Here is a 21,608-nt window from a genome sequence, read left to right on the forward strand (position 1 = left end):
AGCTGTATCTATATGGTTCAAGTTTTGGTTAATGTGATTTGGTGATGCCTTTAAAAAATGTGAATCTCGTAATACATTACATTAGTGATTTCTATTCCGCCGTTACCTTGCGGTTCAAGGCAGATTACAAAAAGGATCTATTTGGTAATTTCCAGAGGAATTATAGAATAGTTAGGGAGTAGTCAACTTGGTTCATAGAGATGAGGTGGTTCTTTTGGCATTAGATTGTTTTAGAGAGAAGGGAGGCGTTAGGTTGGTTTCTATTGTTGGGTATCAGGGATTTTTTAAATAGTATGGTTTTTATTTCTTTTCTAAATGTTCTGTAGTCAGGGGTCGTTATCAGCAAAGTAAGAGTTGGAGGTCTAATCTCGCTGCTTGTGTGGCCAGGAGGCCATTATACAGTTTTCTCCGTTTGACTTCTCTGATTGGGGGGTATGTGAATGGAGTGTGGGTTCTTCTGTCTGGTTGAGGTGGTTCGGATTAGACGGTTGTTTAGGTATATTGGGCTATTGTCGTTCATGGATTTAAATAGGAGACAGTAGAACTTGAATTGTATTCTTGCTTGAATTGGTAGCCAGTGTGAGTGGAAGTACGCCTCGGTGATGTGGTCATGTTTCCTCAGAGAGTAGATGAGTCTCAGGGCTGTGTTCTGGATTGTCTGCAGTTGTTTAATCATGGTCGTGGGGAGGGGAGATAGAGAATGTTACAATAATCTAGGAGACCCAGCATTAGGGCCTGGACTAGGATCCGGAATTGAGTTTTGTCGAAGAATTTTCGCACTTGTCTTAGGTTTCTCATGATAGCGAAGGATTTCTGTATTATTTTATTGATTTGTGGTTGCATGGTACAGCATCTGTCAATCATCATTCCCAGTAGTTTTAGAGTGAATTGCATGGGGAATGTGGTAGAGTTGATTACTAGGTTTATAATGGATGGTGTATTATCATTTTCTAGGAGAATTAATTTTGTTTTTTTCTGAGTTTAGTTTCAGTTTGTGGTCTTTCATCCAAGATGTTATTGTTTCTAATGTTTTATGTATAGTGTCTGTTATGGAGGGTTTTAGTTGATCAAAAGGGAGAAGAATGGTGATGTCATCTGCGTAGCTGTAGGAGATTATGTTTGATTTATCTAGACAGGTGCCGAGGGATGCGATGTAGAGGTTGAAGAGTATGGGGGATAAAGGGGATCCCTGAGGTATGCCACAGAGGTTGGACCAGGGTTCTGACTTTTCTTTGCTTGATTTTACTCTGTAGGATCTGGTCTTTTAGAATCCTTGGAACCATGTGTGCACTTTATCTGTGATACCAATTGCATCCAGAATTTGTAGAAGAATGTTATGGTCAACCAGGTCAAATGCTGCGGATAGATCTAGTTGTATGAGGAATATTTTTTTTCCTGTACTGAGATGTTGTCTAGCTGTGTCAAGGAGGGATCCTAGTAGTGTTTCAGTGCTATATTTGGTTCTGAAGCCAGATTGTGTATGGTGGAGTATGTTGTGGTCTTCTAGATAGTCAGTGAGGAATTTGGCTACTAGGCCCTCCATTATTTTGACATAAAGTGGTATTGATGCTATAGGTCTGTAGTTGGAAGATTGATCCGTTACTCCTTTAGGGTCTTTTAGGATAGGGGTGACAATATTTTGTGAGGTCTTGTGGGAAAAGACCGTTTGTGAGCAGTGTTTGTGTCCATTGTAGGAGGAGAGAGCGGAATTTGATACTGGTGTTTTTTAGTAGATATGGAGGGCAATGGTTTAGGTCACAGGCTGCGTGACTGTATTTTTTGTAGAGTTTGTTGAAGTCTGACCATTGTATAGTGGGGAAGAGGGACCAGGTTCTATCTGCTGCTGTAGATTCTGCTGTAGTGTGCTGGCTGAGGGGGGAAGGGTGTTATCAATGGCCAGGTAAGATTTGGTGTCTGTGAGTTCTTTCAGTATTTGGAATAGTTTTTTAGTGTTTTGGGTTTCTCTACCTATTAGGTTGGTGTAGTATGTCTTTCTTTTGCCTTTTAATTGTAGCTTGTATTGTAGGATGAGTATTTTCCATGTGATTTTTGTGGGTTCTTGGTTGGTTTTCCTCCATTTTCTTTCGAGTCGTCTGCATTGTCTTTTGAGTAGGAGTAGTTCGTTGTCAAACCATTTGTCAAATCGTCTGTTGATTCTGGTTTTTGTTTGTATTGGGGCTAGCTCATTTAAGGTGGCTTTACTTAAGCTGCTCCATTGTGAAATATATTTACAGCTATATATTGAACCAAATCTACTATATCAACTGACAAGGCAATATATTTCATTCATTTTACACATAAAAAAATCAATTCTTGTGCAACAGTGGTCTACGATGTGTAATGAGGTTTGTAAAGCCTCTTCCTGTGATCTTATACAGGAGAATGCTTATAAAGCCCTGACTAGGTGGTATTATACTCCAGCAAGTTTTAAAAAGATGTTTCCACAAGCCTCTGATCGCTGTTGGCAGCGTACTACTGCTCTGGGCTCCTTTCTACACATTTGGTGGGAGTGTCCTGCCATAATGAAGTTCTAGAGGGAAGTTCAATCTTGTTCAACATCCCTGTTACAGATACCTATTCGATTTTCACCTCAGAGCTGTTTGTTAGGATTATATAATGTTTGTACTTACCGCTGGCAGATCAGAATTTTGCGATTGGGTCTAGCTGTTGCAAAATGCTTAACTGCAAGAAACTGGAAAAGCACAAGACTCTCATGCACAGAGTGGAGCTTTAAACTGTGCACTTTGGGTTCTATGGAGTCTGTGGTGGCTAAGAGACATGGCTGGACTATTGTGGACCTGAATGATAATTGCAGAAAAGTTATCTTCTTTGAAATGATGTAAATCATAAGGATTGGTTACTGGGAAATGATGGTTCTGTTGAGTAGGAGCATCTTGGACAGTCAACTAGATGCTCCCACTGTGGGATTTGCTGTACAACAGGGGGGAGGGGGGATGGGTAACTGGTGGATTTCTATACATTCTTTTATAGAGATCTTCAGTTTTTGTTGAAGGCATTAGATTCCATGTCGGGCATGATTACTATTACTCTATGTTGTTATTTCTTATTTGCTGCCCATCACTGATGCTGTTTTATTATTAAAAATGTTAACATTTTTGTAATGAATGATAAATTTTTCCCAAGGTAAGATATTTGATTAGAGGGGAAATGGGTGGGTTTTATTTTTTATTATCTCATAATATATGAATATATCAATAGTTTCATTGTATGTAATACTGTGATGGGAGGGGATGGGAGAGGAGGATTTTATATTTAATAAGAATAATTTAAATATTAGGTGTATTACATAATATTCAAAATATTATAGAATATGAATTTGTAATGAAATGTTGTACTTAAAGTGTTATATGAGAGTTAATCAAGTATGTATTTATAAGTTCATATGATTGTATCTATTATACTTGTTGTAATATGCAAAAATGAATAAATAATTCAAAAACAAACAAAAATGTTAACAAAAATTTAATGTGAAAAAAAATCAATCATTTTTAAGAAAAGTACAAGAATCATCTTGTGACAAAAACCTGTAGTAATCTCTACATTTCCTATTCACCTCAGCCCATCTTCAAACTGAAATGGAGAGTGTACCTCACCCAGAGCAGTGACAATTTTGTATGTGATAAATACATTAAAGAAATAGTACTTTAAAAAAATACATAATATCTTAAACATAGACAATGCTTCTTGGCTATTTGGTCTGCATACATTCAATCTTTATCTCTAAGAATGAGGAGTTTAATTTTAAACAGACTTCATATATTTGTGCAGGAAATGCTCCTGGCATAATCATACGTTTATTCATGTGTTTTGGTCTTGCTCGAAAATTCAGGGTTTTTTTAGCAAACTATCTTGCGTGTCATTTGGAACTCCCTATCCCATTATCAACTGCAGAACTTTTGTTAGACAAGTATGAAGCTTTTCATTTTCCTAACAGAGGGAATTGTTTATGCGAAAGGTGGCTATTTTGGGGAAGAAAGAAATTCTCTCGATCTGGGTTGGTGATGTTGCTCATTTTTTGGGGGGCCTGGCAGAATCGTTTGCATGCACTTTTATTATTGGAGTATAAAATGGCCAAATTCACCCCTAAGAGAAAAAACAATTCCTTCATGTTTGGGATTCCTATATCCTTCTCTGAGCTCTAAGGCCTGTAGCGGTATTTTGAACACATTGTAGACTCTTCTGAGCCCGCATCTATTTGTTTTCCGCTTGGGTCTCCTTACCTGGTGCTGTTTTGGGTATGCTGGGTACACTGGGGGGTTTTGGGGGTTGAATATTATTGTTATTCAAAAAATGATGTTCTTTATTGTTTCATTGCAATTCTTTGTATATGTTGCCTTTAACATCAATAAAAACATATTTCATGTAAGGTACCATAATTCATTGTGTCCTCGTGACATGGCAAGTTTAGGTTTACATCCCTAGTAATAGGGTGGTTTATTGTGATTGGGTAGATTTGGGAGGCAGGGGTTACATAGAAGGGTTCTGATAGTGGCACAGGTTGAAATTATTAGGGCAGGAGACCATAGGAAACAAGGGGCTAGATTCACTAAGCCCACCGATTGTGTTTGCGGTCGTGTACCGACCCAATTTTCCTCTGAACCGATTCACTAACCTCTGTGCTGATCATCCTCCGATCCGCGCATGCAAATGAGGGGAAACGGCATGCAAAGTAGGAAGGACGCGATTCACTAACTAAAGAAATCACACCGACTGGGCTGGCTGATCCAAAAACAAGCAACTGGTGAGGACCAGTCGCTTGAGCAAAAACCCTGCTCTGCCCAGACTTTCCGGCTTGCCCTGCCCCGCTCTCTCTGCCCCGACTCTTTTATGCTGGCTGCCCCGCTCTCTGCCCAATGCTGGCCTAACTGCTCTCTGCCCCGATTCTCCTGCTTGCTGCCCTGCTCTCTCTGCCCTGACTCTTGCTGACTGCCCCGCTCACTGCTCCAACTCTCCTGCTTGCTGCCCTTCCCTGCAGCGCGAGCCCATGGTTTTAATCCGCTTTAAACCCGCAGGTTAAAACCACGGGCTTGTGAGTAAAAAACAAAAAAGCACGGACACTCAAGCAAAGTAGATGGTCTGCGCATGCGTCGGGATCGCTCTCCAGCGATCTGTGTTATCGGTGAGGGGTGTGCTTCCGATCGCCCCCATTTGCATGAGGGCGCGTTGTGAATCAGTCGGCCTGCCTCAGATTGCCCATGGATTGGGTAGGATCGGTTTGCTTAGTGAATCTAGTCCAAGGTCTTTTGCTTTAGCTTCACATAGGCTGGGAAGTCTCTTTGATTGAGTTCACACCTTCTGGGTTTTTGCTCTATAGCATATCTATGCACTTTATGTTATTGAAATTGTATTTGATGCTGTTATAAAGCTTATGCTAGATGATCTTTATATTAATAAAAAAAGATTTCAATTAAAAAAATATATAATAGGTTCAATAGACCAATAATCATTACTACTACTTTTTGTTTAAAACCACATGCTTCAAACAGATCTCTAGCCAGCATCTAGTCTAGTGTGAAGACAAGAAAACTGACCAAAAAAATGAATTGATTATGCAGACTTATTTTTTAAAATTTAATTTCAATAGATCAAAAATGTTATGATGTCAAAGTTCCAATATTTTTCATCTTTCCAGTGGTACAATTCAATTTTATTTATTTTATAGTAAATATATTTTAAATCACAAAAAGAGAATAAATGTACAGTGATTTCTCACCTGGTTGCAGGTATCGGCTAATGAATGTAATGCTTCTGAGAACATGCTTGCAGAACCTGTGTAAATCCAAGCAAGGAGTTTAAAGAAGAAGTTCAACCCATTTCTGAAAGAGGATGAGAGAAATGGTCATATTAGCTTGTTTTCACTATAAACAATAAAAATATTATCTTTCTCTCACAGAAAACACTTAGACGCAATAACCAGCTGGCTGGCCAACTTGGTATTTACACACATAAAGGGATGATAAATAAAACCAAGAAGGTTATAATGCCTTTGTATCACTCCACACTGAGACCTCATCTTGAATATTGCTTTCAATTCTGGTTACCGTATCTCAAAAATAAAATATAGTAGAACTAGAAAAGGTTCAAAGAAGAGTGAACAAAATGATAAAGGGGATGGAATTCCTCTCATATTCAGAAAGACTAAAGAGGATAAGGCTCTTCAGCTGAGGAGGGATATGATTAAGGTCTATAAAATCTTGCGTGGTGTAGAACAGGTAAAAGTGAATCAACTTTTTACCCTTTCAAAAATTATAAAGACAAGGAGACAGTTAATGAAGTTGCATGTAAATACTTTTAAAACAAATAAGGGAAATATTTTTTTCACTCAACGAACAGTTAAGCTCTGGAACTTGTTGCTAGAGGATGTAGTAACAGTGGTTAGCATAGCTGGGTTTTAAAAAGGTTTGGACAAGTTCCAAGAGGAAAAGTCCATAGTTTGCTATTGAGAAAGACATGAGGAAAGCCACGAGGAAAGCCACTGCTTGCCCTGCATCAGTAGCATGAAATGTTGCTACTATTTGAGTTTTTGCCAGGTACTTGTGACCTGAATTGGCCACTGTGGAAGCAGAATACTGGACTAGATAAACTACTGGTCTGATCCAGCATAGCTATTCTTATGTTGTTAAGAAAGACACCTTTATGTGGTCAGTTATTTTTGTTTAGATAGGTTCCCAAAATATAACAAATCTTTTTAAGATATTTAGCTTCTCTTCCACAGATATATAGCATTTTGGAGTAAAATCAGCTTCTACTAAACAGGAGGCTTCATTTCAGGCATAATATGAGTGCAATATCCTTAGGTCTCAGAGTGAACAGATGATGATACATACTCGTATTCTACAGCACACTCTATCAACTCAAGATTAAAATGGTGGGTCACACTGTGAAAGGAAGGAGCTGGTATGGAATAAATTAAAATGGAAAATAAAGAAACTTGACTTGGAATTTCTCTTTGAGCACCTCCTCTTTCTGTTCTGGGCCTCCCCATTCCATTCCTATGCTAGGGATTATAACATGCCCTCTGCCTGAGCCCTGCCTTCCAGACTCAGCAGTCTATTGTTGCTTTAATGTGGCCAACGCACTCCCTCACACCACTCTTAAAACCCATCTTTTCCTTCAGGTTTTCCCTTCTGTAGCTGGCAATAAGCTGCAATCTATGGTATAACATTTTTGTCTATTTTGTTGTCTCTGCTCTTAATTTTCTTACCTCTTTTCTATTATGTGATGGAATTTTTTTCCTGAGATTTATCTAGTAACAAACACTAAGCTCGCAACTAGAGAATGACACGGGGAAAAAAAATCTGTCCCCATCACCGCCCGTCCCCGCGACCACTGTCCCCGCAGCTTCCATACAAGCCTCAGTACTGCAATATTTAGCTTATTTCTTCGTTATATCAAAGTTCTGGCTGCTGAACTAGAGAAAGAGATGTTCAGCTGGCAGGGTTCTGTTTATAAATTTTTATCAACTAATATACTACTTTATCCTAAAGCAAAAAAAAAGGAAATAAATAAATAGAAAATTTTTTATACCTGTTTTCCTCATCTTCTCATTCAATTCCTTCCATCCACTTGTCTTCTCTCTGCGTCTTCCACTTGTTCTGTTATTGTGCCTCTCCTTTCACCCCCACCCCCAAATAGGCCTGGCACCCATCTTCTTCCCTCCGCTCCCCCCATAGTCTGGAATCTCTCTCTTCCCCATTTCCCTTCAGGGTATGTTCCTCTCCACCCCACTTTCCCCAGTTCCCTTCAGCGTCTGTTCCTCTCTAGCCCACCTCTCCCAGTTCCCTTCAGTGTCTGTTCCTCCCTACCCCACCTTCCCCAGGTCCCTTCAGTGTCTGTTCCTCTCCACCCCACCTTCCCCAGGTCCCTTCAGCGTCTGTTCCTCTCCACCCCACCTTTCCTCCCTTTCTCCCTCCCTGCCCCTTACCTTCACAGGCAATTTCTAAATGTGTTTCCTACCAGCAGCCGGAGTGTTGAAATTGCGGGTAGCTGCAGGAAAGGTTGTCTCTGATGCAACTTCCGGTTGCATCAGAGATGACCTTTACGGCAGCTGCATGCGATTTCAATGCTCCGGCTGCTGGTAGGAAACACATTTAGAAATTGCCTGCCGTGAAGGTAAGGAGCAGGGAGGGAGATGATCAGGTGGCAGTGGCGGTGATCGGGCTCAGGCGGCATCAATATGAAGGGAGGGAGATGCTTGGGCGTCATTGGCAATCGGGCGGTGGCGGCTATCAGTATGGAGGGAGGGAGCACGATTGGTGACCATGCACGTTCCCTCCCTTCACTGCGGAGACAAGGCCATTCACCGCTCCACGGGGCGGTGAATGGCCTTCTCCCCATACCAGTGGCGACCACTTCTTTTCTCTCCCTGTTCTGGCGGGTTACCTGTGGCTAGCCGCAGGTAACAGCCACCGTGTCATTCTCTACTCGCAACCATTCCCTTACAGTAGATAATGACAATCAATAGTTTCTGTGTATGTATCCATTACAATAAGAAATAGCTACATTCATGTTTGTATGGAAAAGGTTATGGTCCATCTTAACTTTCAACTGACTGTAAGATACTCTTGTAAAACTGTCAATCAGAAGCATAGCAATTATTTCAATTTGGACAGATAGAAAATAATGAAAAAAGCGATGTTTCCTGTTCTGACAAAAAAAGGGGGATAAAACAGTAAACTAGAAAGAATAAACAGAGAGAAAATAGACTTAGGTGGAAAAGAACAAGTCATGCATGCATAGGACAGCTTCAGAATGGAAGTAGTAAGTTTTGGAATTGCAGAAAGGAAGATGAGAGATCTCCGGAAAAAAAAAAGTGAAGATGAAGTTCAAACAGAATTTATTATTTATTTTATATTTGTTACACCACCCATTAAAATGATCATCTAGACAGTTTACAAAATTTTCACTTTATGATTTAATTGCTTTTCTTTCAACTTTAGCTTGCACAACCTGTACTGATCTGCCTTCTGTTTCCCAATTCTTTGAAGTCACTAGCTCCACACCCTGCCTGTCAATCAAGCTTGAACAGCCCTCATGGACCAACATTCGTTGAATCCAGCAGGCTTCACATGCTGAAAGAATCACAATTGCAGGTCTTTATCTACCATGATATAGATATTTTTATGTCTCATGCTCGTCATCATTCTTCCTTTATATTTTTCCCCTTGTCTCCCACCCTGTTATATACTGCTCATTTTTCTGTTTTTCCTGGTCCTAATCATCTTTCCTCATCTAATTACTACATCATCCATCAAGCTGTAACACAAGCAGCCTTGATTTGCCACTTCTGATTTGCCCCTAGCTTAGATCCCAGGAGAAGAAAAACTGGTGATTTTTTAAAATAATTTTAATTTTGGATTAGGGCAGGTGATGCAAAGACCCGGTAATAATAACAGAAGCAAAACATGGCATTTGCCTACAGGAGAGAGGTTGGTGCTGGGTTTTTTTTGTGTTTTGTGTTTTTTTTAAGTTCAATCTGTTTATTAACTTTAACAAACAAATACAAGTAGATAACAAGTATAGGTTCACGAAAGTTTACATGCATGAACAGTAATCCAAAATATCCATTGCGATAAAACAGTTAATATGTGGGGTAGTTAAACTAAACTAAACCTTAGGTTTTTGTACCGCGCCATCTCCATGGTCGTGGAGCTCGGCACGGTTTACAGGGAATGTAATGAGAAAGGAACTCCAGGGAAAGGGTTAGATGAAGATCGGAGGGAAGAAGAAAGTTAGAGAGCTAGAAAGTCAGAGAGGAGGGAGAGTTAGATTTTAGAGAAAAGCCAGGTTTTCAGATGTTTTCGGAAGGGTTGGAGAGCACTCAGGTTCCGAAGGGGGGAGGTGAGGTTATTCCAGAGCTCGGTGAATCTGAAGAGGAGGGAAGACCCCAGTTTTCCTGGGTGGGAAATGTCTTTTAGTGAGGGGAAGGATAGTTTCGATTTTTGAAGATAAGAGTCAGTGGGTTTCCATATTTTACTGCTTTATCTTAATTGAAAATGATGTTTCTCAGTAGCATATTGTTCAAATCTCTTAAACAAACATATGGAATTCCACCAAAAGGTGAAGTTAAGTGAAGAAGCAGTTTTCCAAAATACCTGCTAAATACCTACAGAAATCATGATATCAATCAATTTAGGATCACATGAACAAGATAGGAAGTAAGGATTCAGTGAACGCATAATTATAATATCAAAAGACAAATCAGCAGTACATATGGAGGGGGGTCACGTGATGCAGCCTGTCTGAGCAGACGTGCGATCGGAGAGCTCCTGCCCCACGGACATATAACCCGCGCTAAAATCAGCTTCTACTGCACCTGGACGGGGACTGCACAATTTCTTCAATCGGTGAACACCCCTGCTCTACGGCGAACCTGTTCAGCGGGTACAACGAGGCGGGGTATGCCAGTAAAAACGGCGAAAGGCACCCGGGACAGGCCCTCACTCACCCCCTCCAAGATGGCGGCGGAACCGGCTAACTTTACTATACCTGCTGGAGACTGGATCGCCGACATCACGCGGTCAGTCTCCGCGGCACTGGCAGACAGGCTTAATAAGATCCAGTCGGCTGTGGAGAAGATGCACGAGAAATTTGATTCCCACAGCCGACGGCTCACCGAAGTGGAACAGCGAGTGTCCGATCAGGAGGACACGTGTGTGGGTCTGACCACCCAGGTGGCCGAACTAAAAAAAACCTCCCGGGAATTGCTGGCCTCCCTGGAGGACCAGGAGAACAGAAGCCGCAGAATGGTCGGGCTCCCGGAGACGGTAAACGATCAGGAACTGTATGCCGTCTTTGGTAAGTGGCTACCTGAGCGTCTGGAACTGGCAGGGGGCACCGAGGGCTTCGCCTGTGAAAGAGCTCACTGCATTGGAGCCAAGCCTGCGGAGGGGGGGAGAGCGAGGACCGCTATAGCCCGATACGCCTGCTGGAGGGAAAAGGAGATGATTCTTCGGGCATTTCGCAGGGCGGGGGCCCTGGATTACAACGGCTCTCGGATTCTCCTTTTCAATGACTATTCTGTGCAGGTGGCGGCCCAGCGCAAGACCATGGCGCCCTTCTGCACGGACCTCCACAATAAGGGGATTAAGTTTGCCCTGGTTTACCCAGCAAAGATCCGGATATGGCATGAAGGCAAAACCCTTAACATAACCACCGGAGAGGAAGCCAAGGCTTTTTTAGCCAAGCTGCCTGCTTGATGTAATGGGCGGGGGTGCCTTTCCCATCCACTTTCCACGTTTCCGGTCAGACTGAGTTGGGAGCACTTGCAGCCTGGATGGAGGGCTGCCACTTTTCTACTCACTTTCACATACAAGGTTTGGGGATAACAGACCCGGTTACAGAGGGGGACCCACCTTATTCCTGCTTCAACACTGCCCCGGAGGACTCGCTGGGGAGGACTGTACCGGGCCTTTGTTTCCAGTGCCTGCTGGGATTCTTATACCATCTCAGCACAGTGTCCCAACAGGTGGATCTTATACGACGGAATCGGTGGTGGATTTTCCCTGGCTGTACCTACAGACCTTGTTCAACACCTGCTAAGGATCTGTTACTGATATACTATGCTGGTGCTTAACAGCCTTGCAAATCTGACTTTACTCTACTTTATTTTTGGGATGTGCGGTTCTACGGGATGCAGAAGGGGAGTTTACTGGGGGTGGGGGGAGGTCTCCGGATAGGCTGGGGGGTACATATGGGTATGTATGCTGGCTGGGAGGGTTCATATGGGTATGTATGCTGGCTGGGAGGGTTCAGCATGGGGGGATGGAGAGGGGGGAGCTGGGATGCTGGGGGGAAGTGGGGTGGGGTGTGAGTGGGGGTTGGTGTCTGAGTCAGGAATGTGTGTGGGGGAGGGTTGTGTGGGGGTATGGTTTGCTGGGCTCTGGGGCACTGGGACCCAGAGGGCGGCGAAGCTTAGCTGGGAGGCTTCGCCCGCTCCTATCTATTACTTTAGTACGTGTGCAATTCCTGTATGGCTGGTGGAGAATGGATGAATCTCTCTGCTCTCGGAGGGCGGTTTCCCTCTGGGTGTTGGCGAAGTATATTGCTTTTCTCTCTACGCTATGGCTGATTTAAGAGTTGTCACCTTTAATGTTGATGGCATCAGGTCCCCAGTTAAAAGATCTCGCATACTCACGAGCTTGCGTAATTTGAGAGCGGATGTGGCTTTTCTGCAGGAGACCCACCTAACTCAGATTGAACATTCCAAATTGCGGAGAAATTGGATCGGGGATGTTTACTCCTCCACTTCTGGAAGCCGACAGAGGGGGGTGGCAATTCTGCTACACAAGCGGTTGCCCTTTGTCCTGCATAAACAATTAACGGACCCGGAGGGGAGATATGTTATTATCCTGGGGGAGATTTGGGGTCTAAAGCTGCTGCTCTGTAACTTGTATGCCCCGAACTCTTACTGTCATAAATTTTTCTCCACAGTTCTTTCCATGGTATCGGCTTACCCAGATTACCAGGTGATCTTGGGGGGGAGATATGAACATCACTGCAGACCCAGGGGTGGATTGCAAACCCCCTAGGAGCAGTTTGATGGACCATGATAACAAGGGGGTGGGATTTCTGGCACAACACCTAGGCCTGGTGGATGTCTGGAGGGCACTACACCCGTACGACTCGGACTTCACCTTTTATTCCCATGTCCACAAAGTGTACGCCAGACTGGATTACATCTTACTTGACCAGCGGCTGTTCTCCAAGGCTACCAAATCAGAGATTGTGGAATCCACGGTTTCTGACCATGCCACCGTGGATCTCACTCTAACCCTCGCAGTGGGCAGCAAGGCTTCTTCCTGGAAAATGGCGCTACATTTGTACCATGATCAGGAGTTTCGGACCTACCTGCGGGCGCGATGAGTAGATTACCAGGCCACTAATGATTCTCCTGAGGTAGGGCCGGTAACTTATTGGTACGCCTCCAAGGCAGTCCTGAGGGGGCACGTGATCGCATATACGGCTGCCAAGCACCGGGCTTGGGGAGCAGAGCTTCTAACGCTTACGAGCCAGCTACATCAGTTCCGCAGGGCCCATATCTCTTCTCTGTCAGAATCCGATAGACTGGAATATAAGAAAATTTGAGAACGCATTGAGACTTTACTTCATCAGCGGGCGGAACAGACTCTCGCGTTCCAACGGTATAATATGCATAGGTGGGGGGGCAAGACGGGGAAACTTCTGGCAAAACTAGTGCGCCCGTACAAAAAACGCCAACTCATCACTGCTATCCGCGACACTACGGGTACTCGACATGAGGGGGAGAGCCAAATTGCAGCACAGTTTGTCAGGTACTATGAGAACCTGTATGGTAAACGCCCGTTGGATGAGACGGCTCTCGCGGAATTTTTCCGGGGCCTATCCCTACCATCCCTGGAGGAGGACCAGGCTGCATCGCTGAGCCTACCCATATCTGAGGCTGAACTCCGCGTCTCCATCCGGTCACTCAAACTGGCGAAAGCACCAGGTCCGGATGGGTTTGGACCTGAATATTATCGGATCCTTGAGGACTTGGTGGCGCAGCCCCTGAGTGCAATGTATAATGCGGTAGCGGAGACGGGAGGCACCTTTCCGGATAATATGGCCCACATTGTTCTGCTCCCGAAGCCGGGCAAGGACCCGGACCTGGTGGGGTTGTTTCGTCCCATTTCCCTCCTAGATCAGGACATTAAACTTCTGGCAGCGACTTTGGTGCGGCGTCTGAACTGCTTTCTACCTGATCTTATTCACCCTGATCAGGTTGGGTTTGTACCAGGTCGCTACGCCTCTATGAATTTGCTGAAGGTCTTGGGCGCGATCCACGACAGGGTGGGTGGGGGCGGTCAAGAGGCGGTGGCAGGACTAGATATGGAAAAAGCGTTCGACAGCATCTCCTGGGATTACCTATTTTGGGTCCTACGCAGGGGTGGTTTTCAGGGTGGGTTTCTGGCCTGGGTGACGGCCCTATATCATAACCCCAGGGCACGCTTACTGATTAACGGGGGCCTGACTGGGGATTTTGGTCTGCAGAGAGGTACGAGACAGGGATGCCCTCTTTCCCCCCTTCTCTTTCTTTTGGCTATCGAGCCTCTAGCAGCCAAGGTCCGACAGGACGAGACCATATGGGGCATTGTGGTGAAGGGGCAGGAATGCAAAATCAGCTTATTTGCTGATGACATCCTACTTTATATGGACCAGGTTCCCCTGCACCTGCCCAGAGCCTTGGCGGTGATTCGAGCCTTTGGAACCTTGTCTGGATTACAAGTCAACTGTAGCAAGTCGGAACTCCTGCTCCTATCAGGGGGACCGGCGCAGCATTGGCATGCGGTATTGCCCATTGCACCCACGATTAAACCGATGCGCTATTTGGGAATATACCTTAGTACCGACCTGCCTACTCTTTATAACGCCAATATTCGGCGACAACTCGAAGCTATCGGAAAGTTATGCCAAGCTTGGCAGGAGTTACCATTAGGTATCTTGGGACGGGTAGCTCTGGTAAAGATGGTTTTGGTTCCGAAACTTCTGTACCCTTTGCAGACTATGCCTCTTTGGCTCAGTAGGCGGGATGAACTTGCCTTTAAATCTACTATTTCCCGTTTCATTTGGAGGTCCCGAGCACCCCGGATAGCGATGTCCAAACTTACATTGGATAAAGACCTGGGGGGACTTAATGTCCTGGATATTCGGCTTTATAATGTAGCGTCTCTCATTCGCTGGATCCATGAGGGTTATACAGGGTGCTATCGTTACTCTCCCCGGGGTTGGTTAGCGAACTGGAGCTCCCCTTTTCACTTTATGAATACATTACACCATCAGGATGATCCCGGGAGGCGATATCTAGCTTGCTTTCGTTTTTTAAGACCGTTTAGAATGGCTTGGCGCTGGTGGCGATGCAGACAACAGCTGTCGACGGAGGTGTCTCCTTTTGTATGTCTAGTAGGTAACTCCCGGTTTCAGCCGGGTTGGGGTAACTCAGTATTTCAGCAATGGGCGGTTCGGGGCTGCGAGACGATGGAGGACTTACTCGATATATCCCCCGCCAGATTCCCATCCTTCCAGCACACCCGGGACGCGTGGGGCCTTCCCTCTAGCTATTTATTTTCTTACGTCCAGGTGCGTCACTATTGGGATGTTGAACGTAGAGGAGGCGAGGGGGTCTGGGTTAAGGGGTCTCTGGATACTCTTTTCTCGGCTACCCCATCCATAGCTAACTCCCTTGCTCATTGGTACCGAGTCCTTAAATCGTCTCTTCCCCTATCGGTGCTCACCCCTGCGCGTTCTTCCTGGGAATGAGACCTGGGACAGGATATTTCCGAACCTCAATTTTTAGCTTGTTTCAGCACTTTATATTCCTACACTAAGTCTGCTGACTTTCAAGAACTCCAATATAAGATTCTCCACTGGGCCTATTTCACTGCACAGCGAGGGGCCCGTATGGGGCTCTGGGATAGTGCTTTTTGTGTTAAATGTAAGAACCGAGTAGGTACGTACCTTCACTCTTTCCTGGAATGCCCCCAATTGAGTATCTGGCAGGAGGCCCTTACCCTGCTGGAGCGCGCTGTGCAACGCACTGTTGAATGGGACTATGGGTTTCTCCTCCTGGGTCTGCAGACCTCCCTCCGGGATCAGGGTTTCACTATCCCCCACTGTAGATTCTTCTATGTTATCCTCGTAGTGAAAAAACTGATTTTGACTTATTGGATGTCGGTGGATCCGCCACCGTTACCCCACTGGAGGAGTAGACTTCGGGAAGTGGCTCAGTTTGAAATTCGAATGTATGCTAGGTCCCCGAGTGCGATTAAGCAGCATTACGTTGGCCTGTGGGAGAGACTGAGGGACCTGGTGCCATCACAAGGACAAGAACCGGACGGGGGACTGGCGCCTGTCTAGTTTTTATTTTGTGCTCTTCCTACAACACTCCTGATAAACTTCATTACCTTTTCCTTCTATCATGCTTTGGTGCCCCAGGGATGGGGGGGGAGGGCGGGAGGGAGGGAGGGAGGGGATTGGGGGAATGAGTGTTCTGTGTGAGTGGTATGGATGGTGTAGTACGTGAGTGGTGTTGCGAGTTATTTGTGGTTTTCATGGGTCTTTGCATAATATATAAAAAAGTGTGAGATCGCCGTCCCTACTGGGCGGCTTTATCTATTACTGTTGTCCTACATCGCTTTGGTTTCCGATGCCCTCGAAGCCTCATTCTACTTTGTTATATACTGTTTCTGTGTGGGGGAACTTGTTTGGGAAGCTTTGCCGCTGCTACTGTATTTTCACTTGTCATGGACAAATGTTGCTCTATTGTTGTTTGTTGTTGCGCCCTGTTGGGTGGTGTATCTTTCACTGCTAATAAACATACGTTAAAAAAAAAAGCAGTACATGTGGAAATAGAACAGAATGTAGACCATATTTGTTCCCAAAAGGGTTGAATGTGAGTACAGGTAAAAAGCATATGGGATAGTGTACCTTGTGCATTTAAACAATGCCAACAAAGATCATTTGGTATTAATTTAGCCTTTTTCATCTTATATGGAGTCCATATGGCCTACCACATAAGAAACAATAGTGACTGGGACATAATGGATGACAGCAGAGGTCTATTAACCTTGGACCAGAATCTGCTCCAGTCAACTGTGGAAGGATCTTTATGGAGTTCTTGAGACCATTTATTCAGAAGTTCAATGGGAGGTGGAAAGCATGAGTCTCTGTATAGTTTATAAAAGGTAGAAATCTCTTTGCCTGTGGATTTAACCAAATTACTCCACTTCCAGAGGCAATTATCTCTGGAAAAGTGAATGTTTGCGAGAAGTGTAGTCAATAAGGACCATTGATCTTGTTTGGAGGATAAAGCAGGAAATTGAGCACAGAACTCTGGGAAGGACAAGAGATCATTTCCTTTATAAAACTGATGAACTTGTCAAACACCATTATCTGTCCATGTTTTCCAATTCAGAAATCTTTTGTCGTGTTTCAATTTCAGACTGTTCCATATGGTCATGTCCCTAAGGGTGAATATTGAATTTGTAGCGATAAGATCTAGGGCTTTTAATGCTGATAACATTACAGAAAAAAAGTGTGTATTGTCTCAGGTGTGTTGGAGTTGACATAGTGGGAATAAAATTGAGAGGTATAGGAATACTTAGAAAGATTTCCAGCTCTAACCAAGAGGGTTGAGATAGTGTAGCAAGTGAGGAATCATGAAGAATGCACGAGGACCCATATTTGGCTAAAGAGGCTAAATGATAGCGATAGAAATTCCACCGTGGATTTTTGAGGCCTTCAATTTGGTGATAGAAATTTTAGGACGTTTATGCTTCCATATGAAGTTATTCAATTTTTTGTCTATCCAAAGGTAAAGGGAGGGTTTACAGAGAGTAGGTAGCATGAGAAGTATATATAGAATTTGAGGTGCCAATGTCATTTTGATGGCGGATACATGGCTCCACTAAGAAAGATATAATGGTGACCATTTTGATAGGGAGGTGGTAATGAATTATTTTAATTTAACTATATTTGTGTCATTGGAAACATTGGGGTCTTTGTGAATATATGTGCCTAAGTACTTGATTGGATCTGATGACCATGTGAATTGGAAAGCTTGAACATCTGATTGTGTAATATGATCGTTGAGAGGAAATATTACAGATTTTTCCCAATTAACAGTGTAAGCAGAATAGGTGGAATATAGTTCAATAATACGAATGAAAGCTGGAAGGGATGTAGCTGGATTACGGAGAAACAGCATAACATCATCAGCATAGGCTGCCAATTTAATTTCCCTAGTTAAAAATGGCATACCTTGAATTATACTAGATTGTCGAATTGCGGACAATAATGGTTCACGGGAGAGGTTGAACAAAAGTAGTGATAAGGGACAGCCCTGACGTGTTCCCCTTTCCAATAATACTGGCTTGGAAAGAAGGATTCTAGATGATGGATGCCAGTTTATAGATTGAATCCAAGATACAAAGCTTTCTCCAAAATTGAACCATCTCAGAACCTGCAGCAGGAATCTCCGTTCAACTTTATCAAAAGCTTTTTCAGTGTCAATAGCGAGACGCGCTACAAGTTCCGAGACAGTCTTTGTGAGGGCATTAAGATTATGAAAAATCCAAAGATTATCTCCAATGTATCGATGTTTGATGAATCCAACTTGATCAGGTAGTATTAATTGTACAATTACCTTATTCAAACGTGCTGCCAGAATTTTTGTGAGAATTTTATAATCGAAGTTTAAAAGAGAAATTGGCCTGTAATTTTTAACAAGGGTAGTCTCTGTCAGGTTTAGGAAAGATTATTATATGAGCCTTTGTGAAGTTGCGCTGCATTTCAGGGTGTTCGTGAATAAAGTTAAAGTAGGGTAAGAAATGTTTGTTCAACTGCATAGCAAAAGTTTTGAAAAATTCACAGGTAATGCCATCCGGGCCTGGTGACTTGTTAGATGCCAATGATGAACTAGCTAGATTAATTTCATGTATAGATATCAGGGCATCCATATCTGCTTTGAGGTGTGCAGAGAGAGTAGGATGTGCAATGAATGGTATCTAAGTATTTGTGAACATCTTCCTTAGAAAAAGAGGATTCGGAATAGTATAATTGTGAATAAAATCGTTCAAACTCAACTTGTATATGCACAGCATCAGTTGTGACACAATTTTGAGCAGTTTTAATGGAGGTAATATGAAAATGTACTTTTTTTTCTTTAAGGTATTGAGCAAGAGATTTCCCGGTTTTATTATTGCCAATATAATGTCCAGATTTCATCAAATAAATATCATTATTTGCAAAGCGAGAGGCTATAGTATTGTAAGCATATTTCTTTGTAGTAAGTTGAGTACGGAGTTGGGAATCATGCGAGTTGTTAACAAATTGAGACTCCAGTTGTTTAATTTCTTATTCAATTATTTTGAGTTGTTTATCTGATTGCTTTCTTTGCCATGTCATTAAGCTCATCATTTCACCCCTTAATGTGGCTCCCACACTGTAGCTGGGAAATATCAGGGGTTGAGATGGTTAGAAAGAAATTTTCAGTGAATGTCTTAATTTTTTGTACAATGCCCTCTTCGACCAATAATTGGTTATTAAGTCGCCACGTATGTTTGGGCAAGGGTATATCTAAAAGTTTGATATGTAAGGATATCGGGGCATGATCCGAAACAAGGATTGAATGTATCTCAGTTTTAACGATGTTGGAAGACAGGTTGGCAGAGATTAAGAAATAGTCTAGTCTTGCATATGTGTTATGTGGAGCTGAGTAATGTGTATATTTTCGCTCTGTGGGATTCAAGATTCTCCATGGGTCTATGAGAGTGTGATTGGTCATTAATGAGTTTATTTCTTCTCTTGTTCTTGATTTGGATGGGCAGCAGTTAGATGTTCTATCTAAACTTAAATCAACTAGTTGATTGTAATCTCCTCCCATTATTACTGGAGTATCTGGATACTGTAGTAAGGTATGTTGTATGGTACGGAAGAAGTCAGGTGAATCTGCAACTGGAGCATAGGTGTTCAGTAAAAGAAGTGTTGTCTTGCCTATGGACATCAATACTAAGTACCATCTCCCATCATAGTCAGAGTCTTGCTTGATTATAGTAATAAGGAGTATAGATTTTATGTAAATGGAGACCCCGTTCTTCTTCTTGATGGCTGGTGAAAAAAATAGGAGCTTTGTAGCCTTTAATAACTGTTTTAGCACTGGGTGTAAGGAGCGTAAGTAATTACTGCATATACTCGAATATAATTTGATCTGAATATAAGTCGAGACCCCAATTTTCCTCTAAAAAGGAAGAAAAATGGTTGATTCAAATATAAGTTGGGCTGCTTAATATTCAAGTGTCCTGCCCTGCCAGGTTCTGTACTCAGCCCCCCTCCCTGTCAAGTTCTGCACCCAGCCCCCTTCCCTCCCTGCCCTGCACTCAGTCCCATTCCCTACCAGGCTGTGAACCAAGCCCCCCTTCCTGCTAGGCTCTGAACACTGTACCACCTTCCTTCCCTGTACCCTCTTCCCACTAAAAAGAGCCCACCTCATCAGTGATGTCACAATGGCTTGATTGTCCCGTATTCCCCTCTGCCCTCTAACCCAGCCAGCAGATTAACCATTCCCCTTAACTTAAACCACATAGTGGTAGGCCAGGACAGGAGGGATCCCTCCCATCTCCTGTCCTGGCCGACACTAATAATTACCACCCTCCCTCCCTCCTTCCCGCCCTCGTGTACCTGTTCCCTGGTGGTCCAGCATGTATCCCGCGCTGAAATCCTCCTGAAGATTGTAAAGGTAGTAGCTAGCGGCACACCCAGGCCGGCACATAGGAGCGAGCTTTTTGTGCTGCCGGATAGCCCTGCACCGCTCCTTGATAGGCTGCCAGGTCTTCAAAATCATGTTTCAAGGCAGCCAGATCACGCTCATGTTGAGATATTAGAGCAACACTTTGAGTATGCTGTGCTTGAAAGCCTTCGAGAGCGTCTATTCTATGTCTGTCATTGGTGAATTGAGCATTAATTGCTTTGATTTACTTTCGGATTAGTTGGGCTTCCTCCACCTGTTTAGACATAATGTTTTTAAAAACTCGCATTTCAGCCACCAGGAGGTCAAATTGAGACTCAATGGTTTTCGGCGAGTGTTTTTCAGGGGAGGAGACCTCGTGTTTAGGCCGCTTAACACTGGGCACCGGTGACGATGATTGATCCCCTTTAGTTAAAGACATGGTTCAACAGTGATGAAAGGCTGTTCGTGGATAACGAGTATAGATTGCTCTGTGAAGCTGTTTGAGCAGTTTTAGCGTGCAATCCTAAGGGAGAGCTTATACAGCACGTCTGGTCACAATGATCGTCAAGTTACACACCCCAGTGCTGTTTTTTAAAACATAAACTGTAAGCCGAGGAATGTATCAACAATGCCTTACTTACATCCAGCTCCTTCCTTGTAAGGTCTAGTGGTTCCACCCACTTTCTAGACCTAAAGCAGTCAGCCCTGCAAGAACCAGGACTAGGCCATGGCGCTTTGAAAGGACTGCTGCTGTCTGCTGTGACGTAAGCTGCCTTCGAGCTTCAGCAGTCTCAAATTATGAAAAGAACAGTCTGCAGCTTCTTCAGAGTGTCATAGAAGGTTGGAAGAAAGAAGTTTGTTCTCCTAGTTTCTCATGATGGGAAGGAGATTGGTGTGTAAGAGATATCTTTCTGATGACACTATTTCCAAGGGGAGACCACATATTATCCATTGTTCCCACAAACTGCTGAAGAGGGGGCTCCTTGTTGGCTAGAATTGGACAAGAAAGGAACTATGTATTTACAGTATTTAAGTTCACAGGTCATGTTAGAAATCCACACGAGGTGAAGGAGAAAATGTCCATCACATGATTGGTTATGATGGCAGGACCTAAGAAGAGATTTGAAGATAAGTTGAATCATTCAACATTGGAAGACAGTCTGGGCTAGAGTTGTGGGACAGATCATATAGTAATGTAATTATATTCTCTGCAGTTGGATTGTAGTAGGAAGTGATTTATGCTATAGTTTATTATTCCTAATTAAGGAGAGGAGTTAAGAGCTTTAAGACTGAAAACTGAATGTAGTTTAAGTGAGGAAGGGGGATACTTGATAAAAGTTTGGGT

At 43.5% G+C, this 21,608-nt stretch overlaps 1 protein-coding gene across 3 annotated transcripts in view; it reads right to left on the reverse strand.

Annotated features, from left to right (window-relative positions):
- SLC30A9 (solute carrier family 30 member 9) overlaps window positions 1–21,608 on the reverse strand; it is a 130,210-nt gene that overhangs the window by 55,901 nt on the left and 52,701 nt on the right. For all 3 annotated transcript variants that reach the window (XM_033946479.1, XM_033946475.1, XM_033946486.1), the window contains exon 9: window positions 5,735–5,837. In XM_033946479.1, the coding sequence (XP_033802370.1) occupies window positions 5,735–5,837 (103 nt within the window). The remainder of the gene's footprint in view (window positions 1–5,734; window positions 5,838–21,608) is intronic.

Source organism: Geotrypetes seraphini, chromosome 1, assembly GCF_902459505.1.
Source record: "Geotrypetes seraphini chromosome 1, aGeoSer1.1, whole genome shotgun sequence".
NCBI lineage: Eukaryota > Metazoa > Chordata > Amphibia > Gymnophiona > Dermophiidae > Geotrypetes > Geotrypetes seraphini.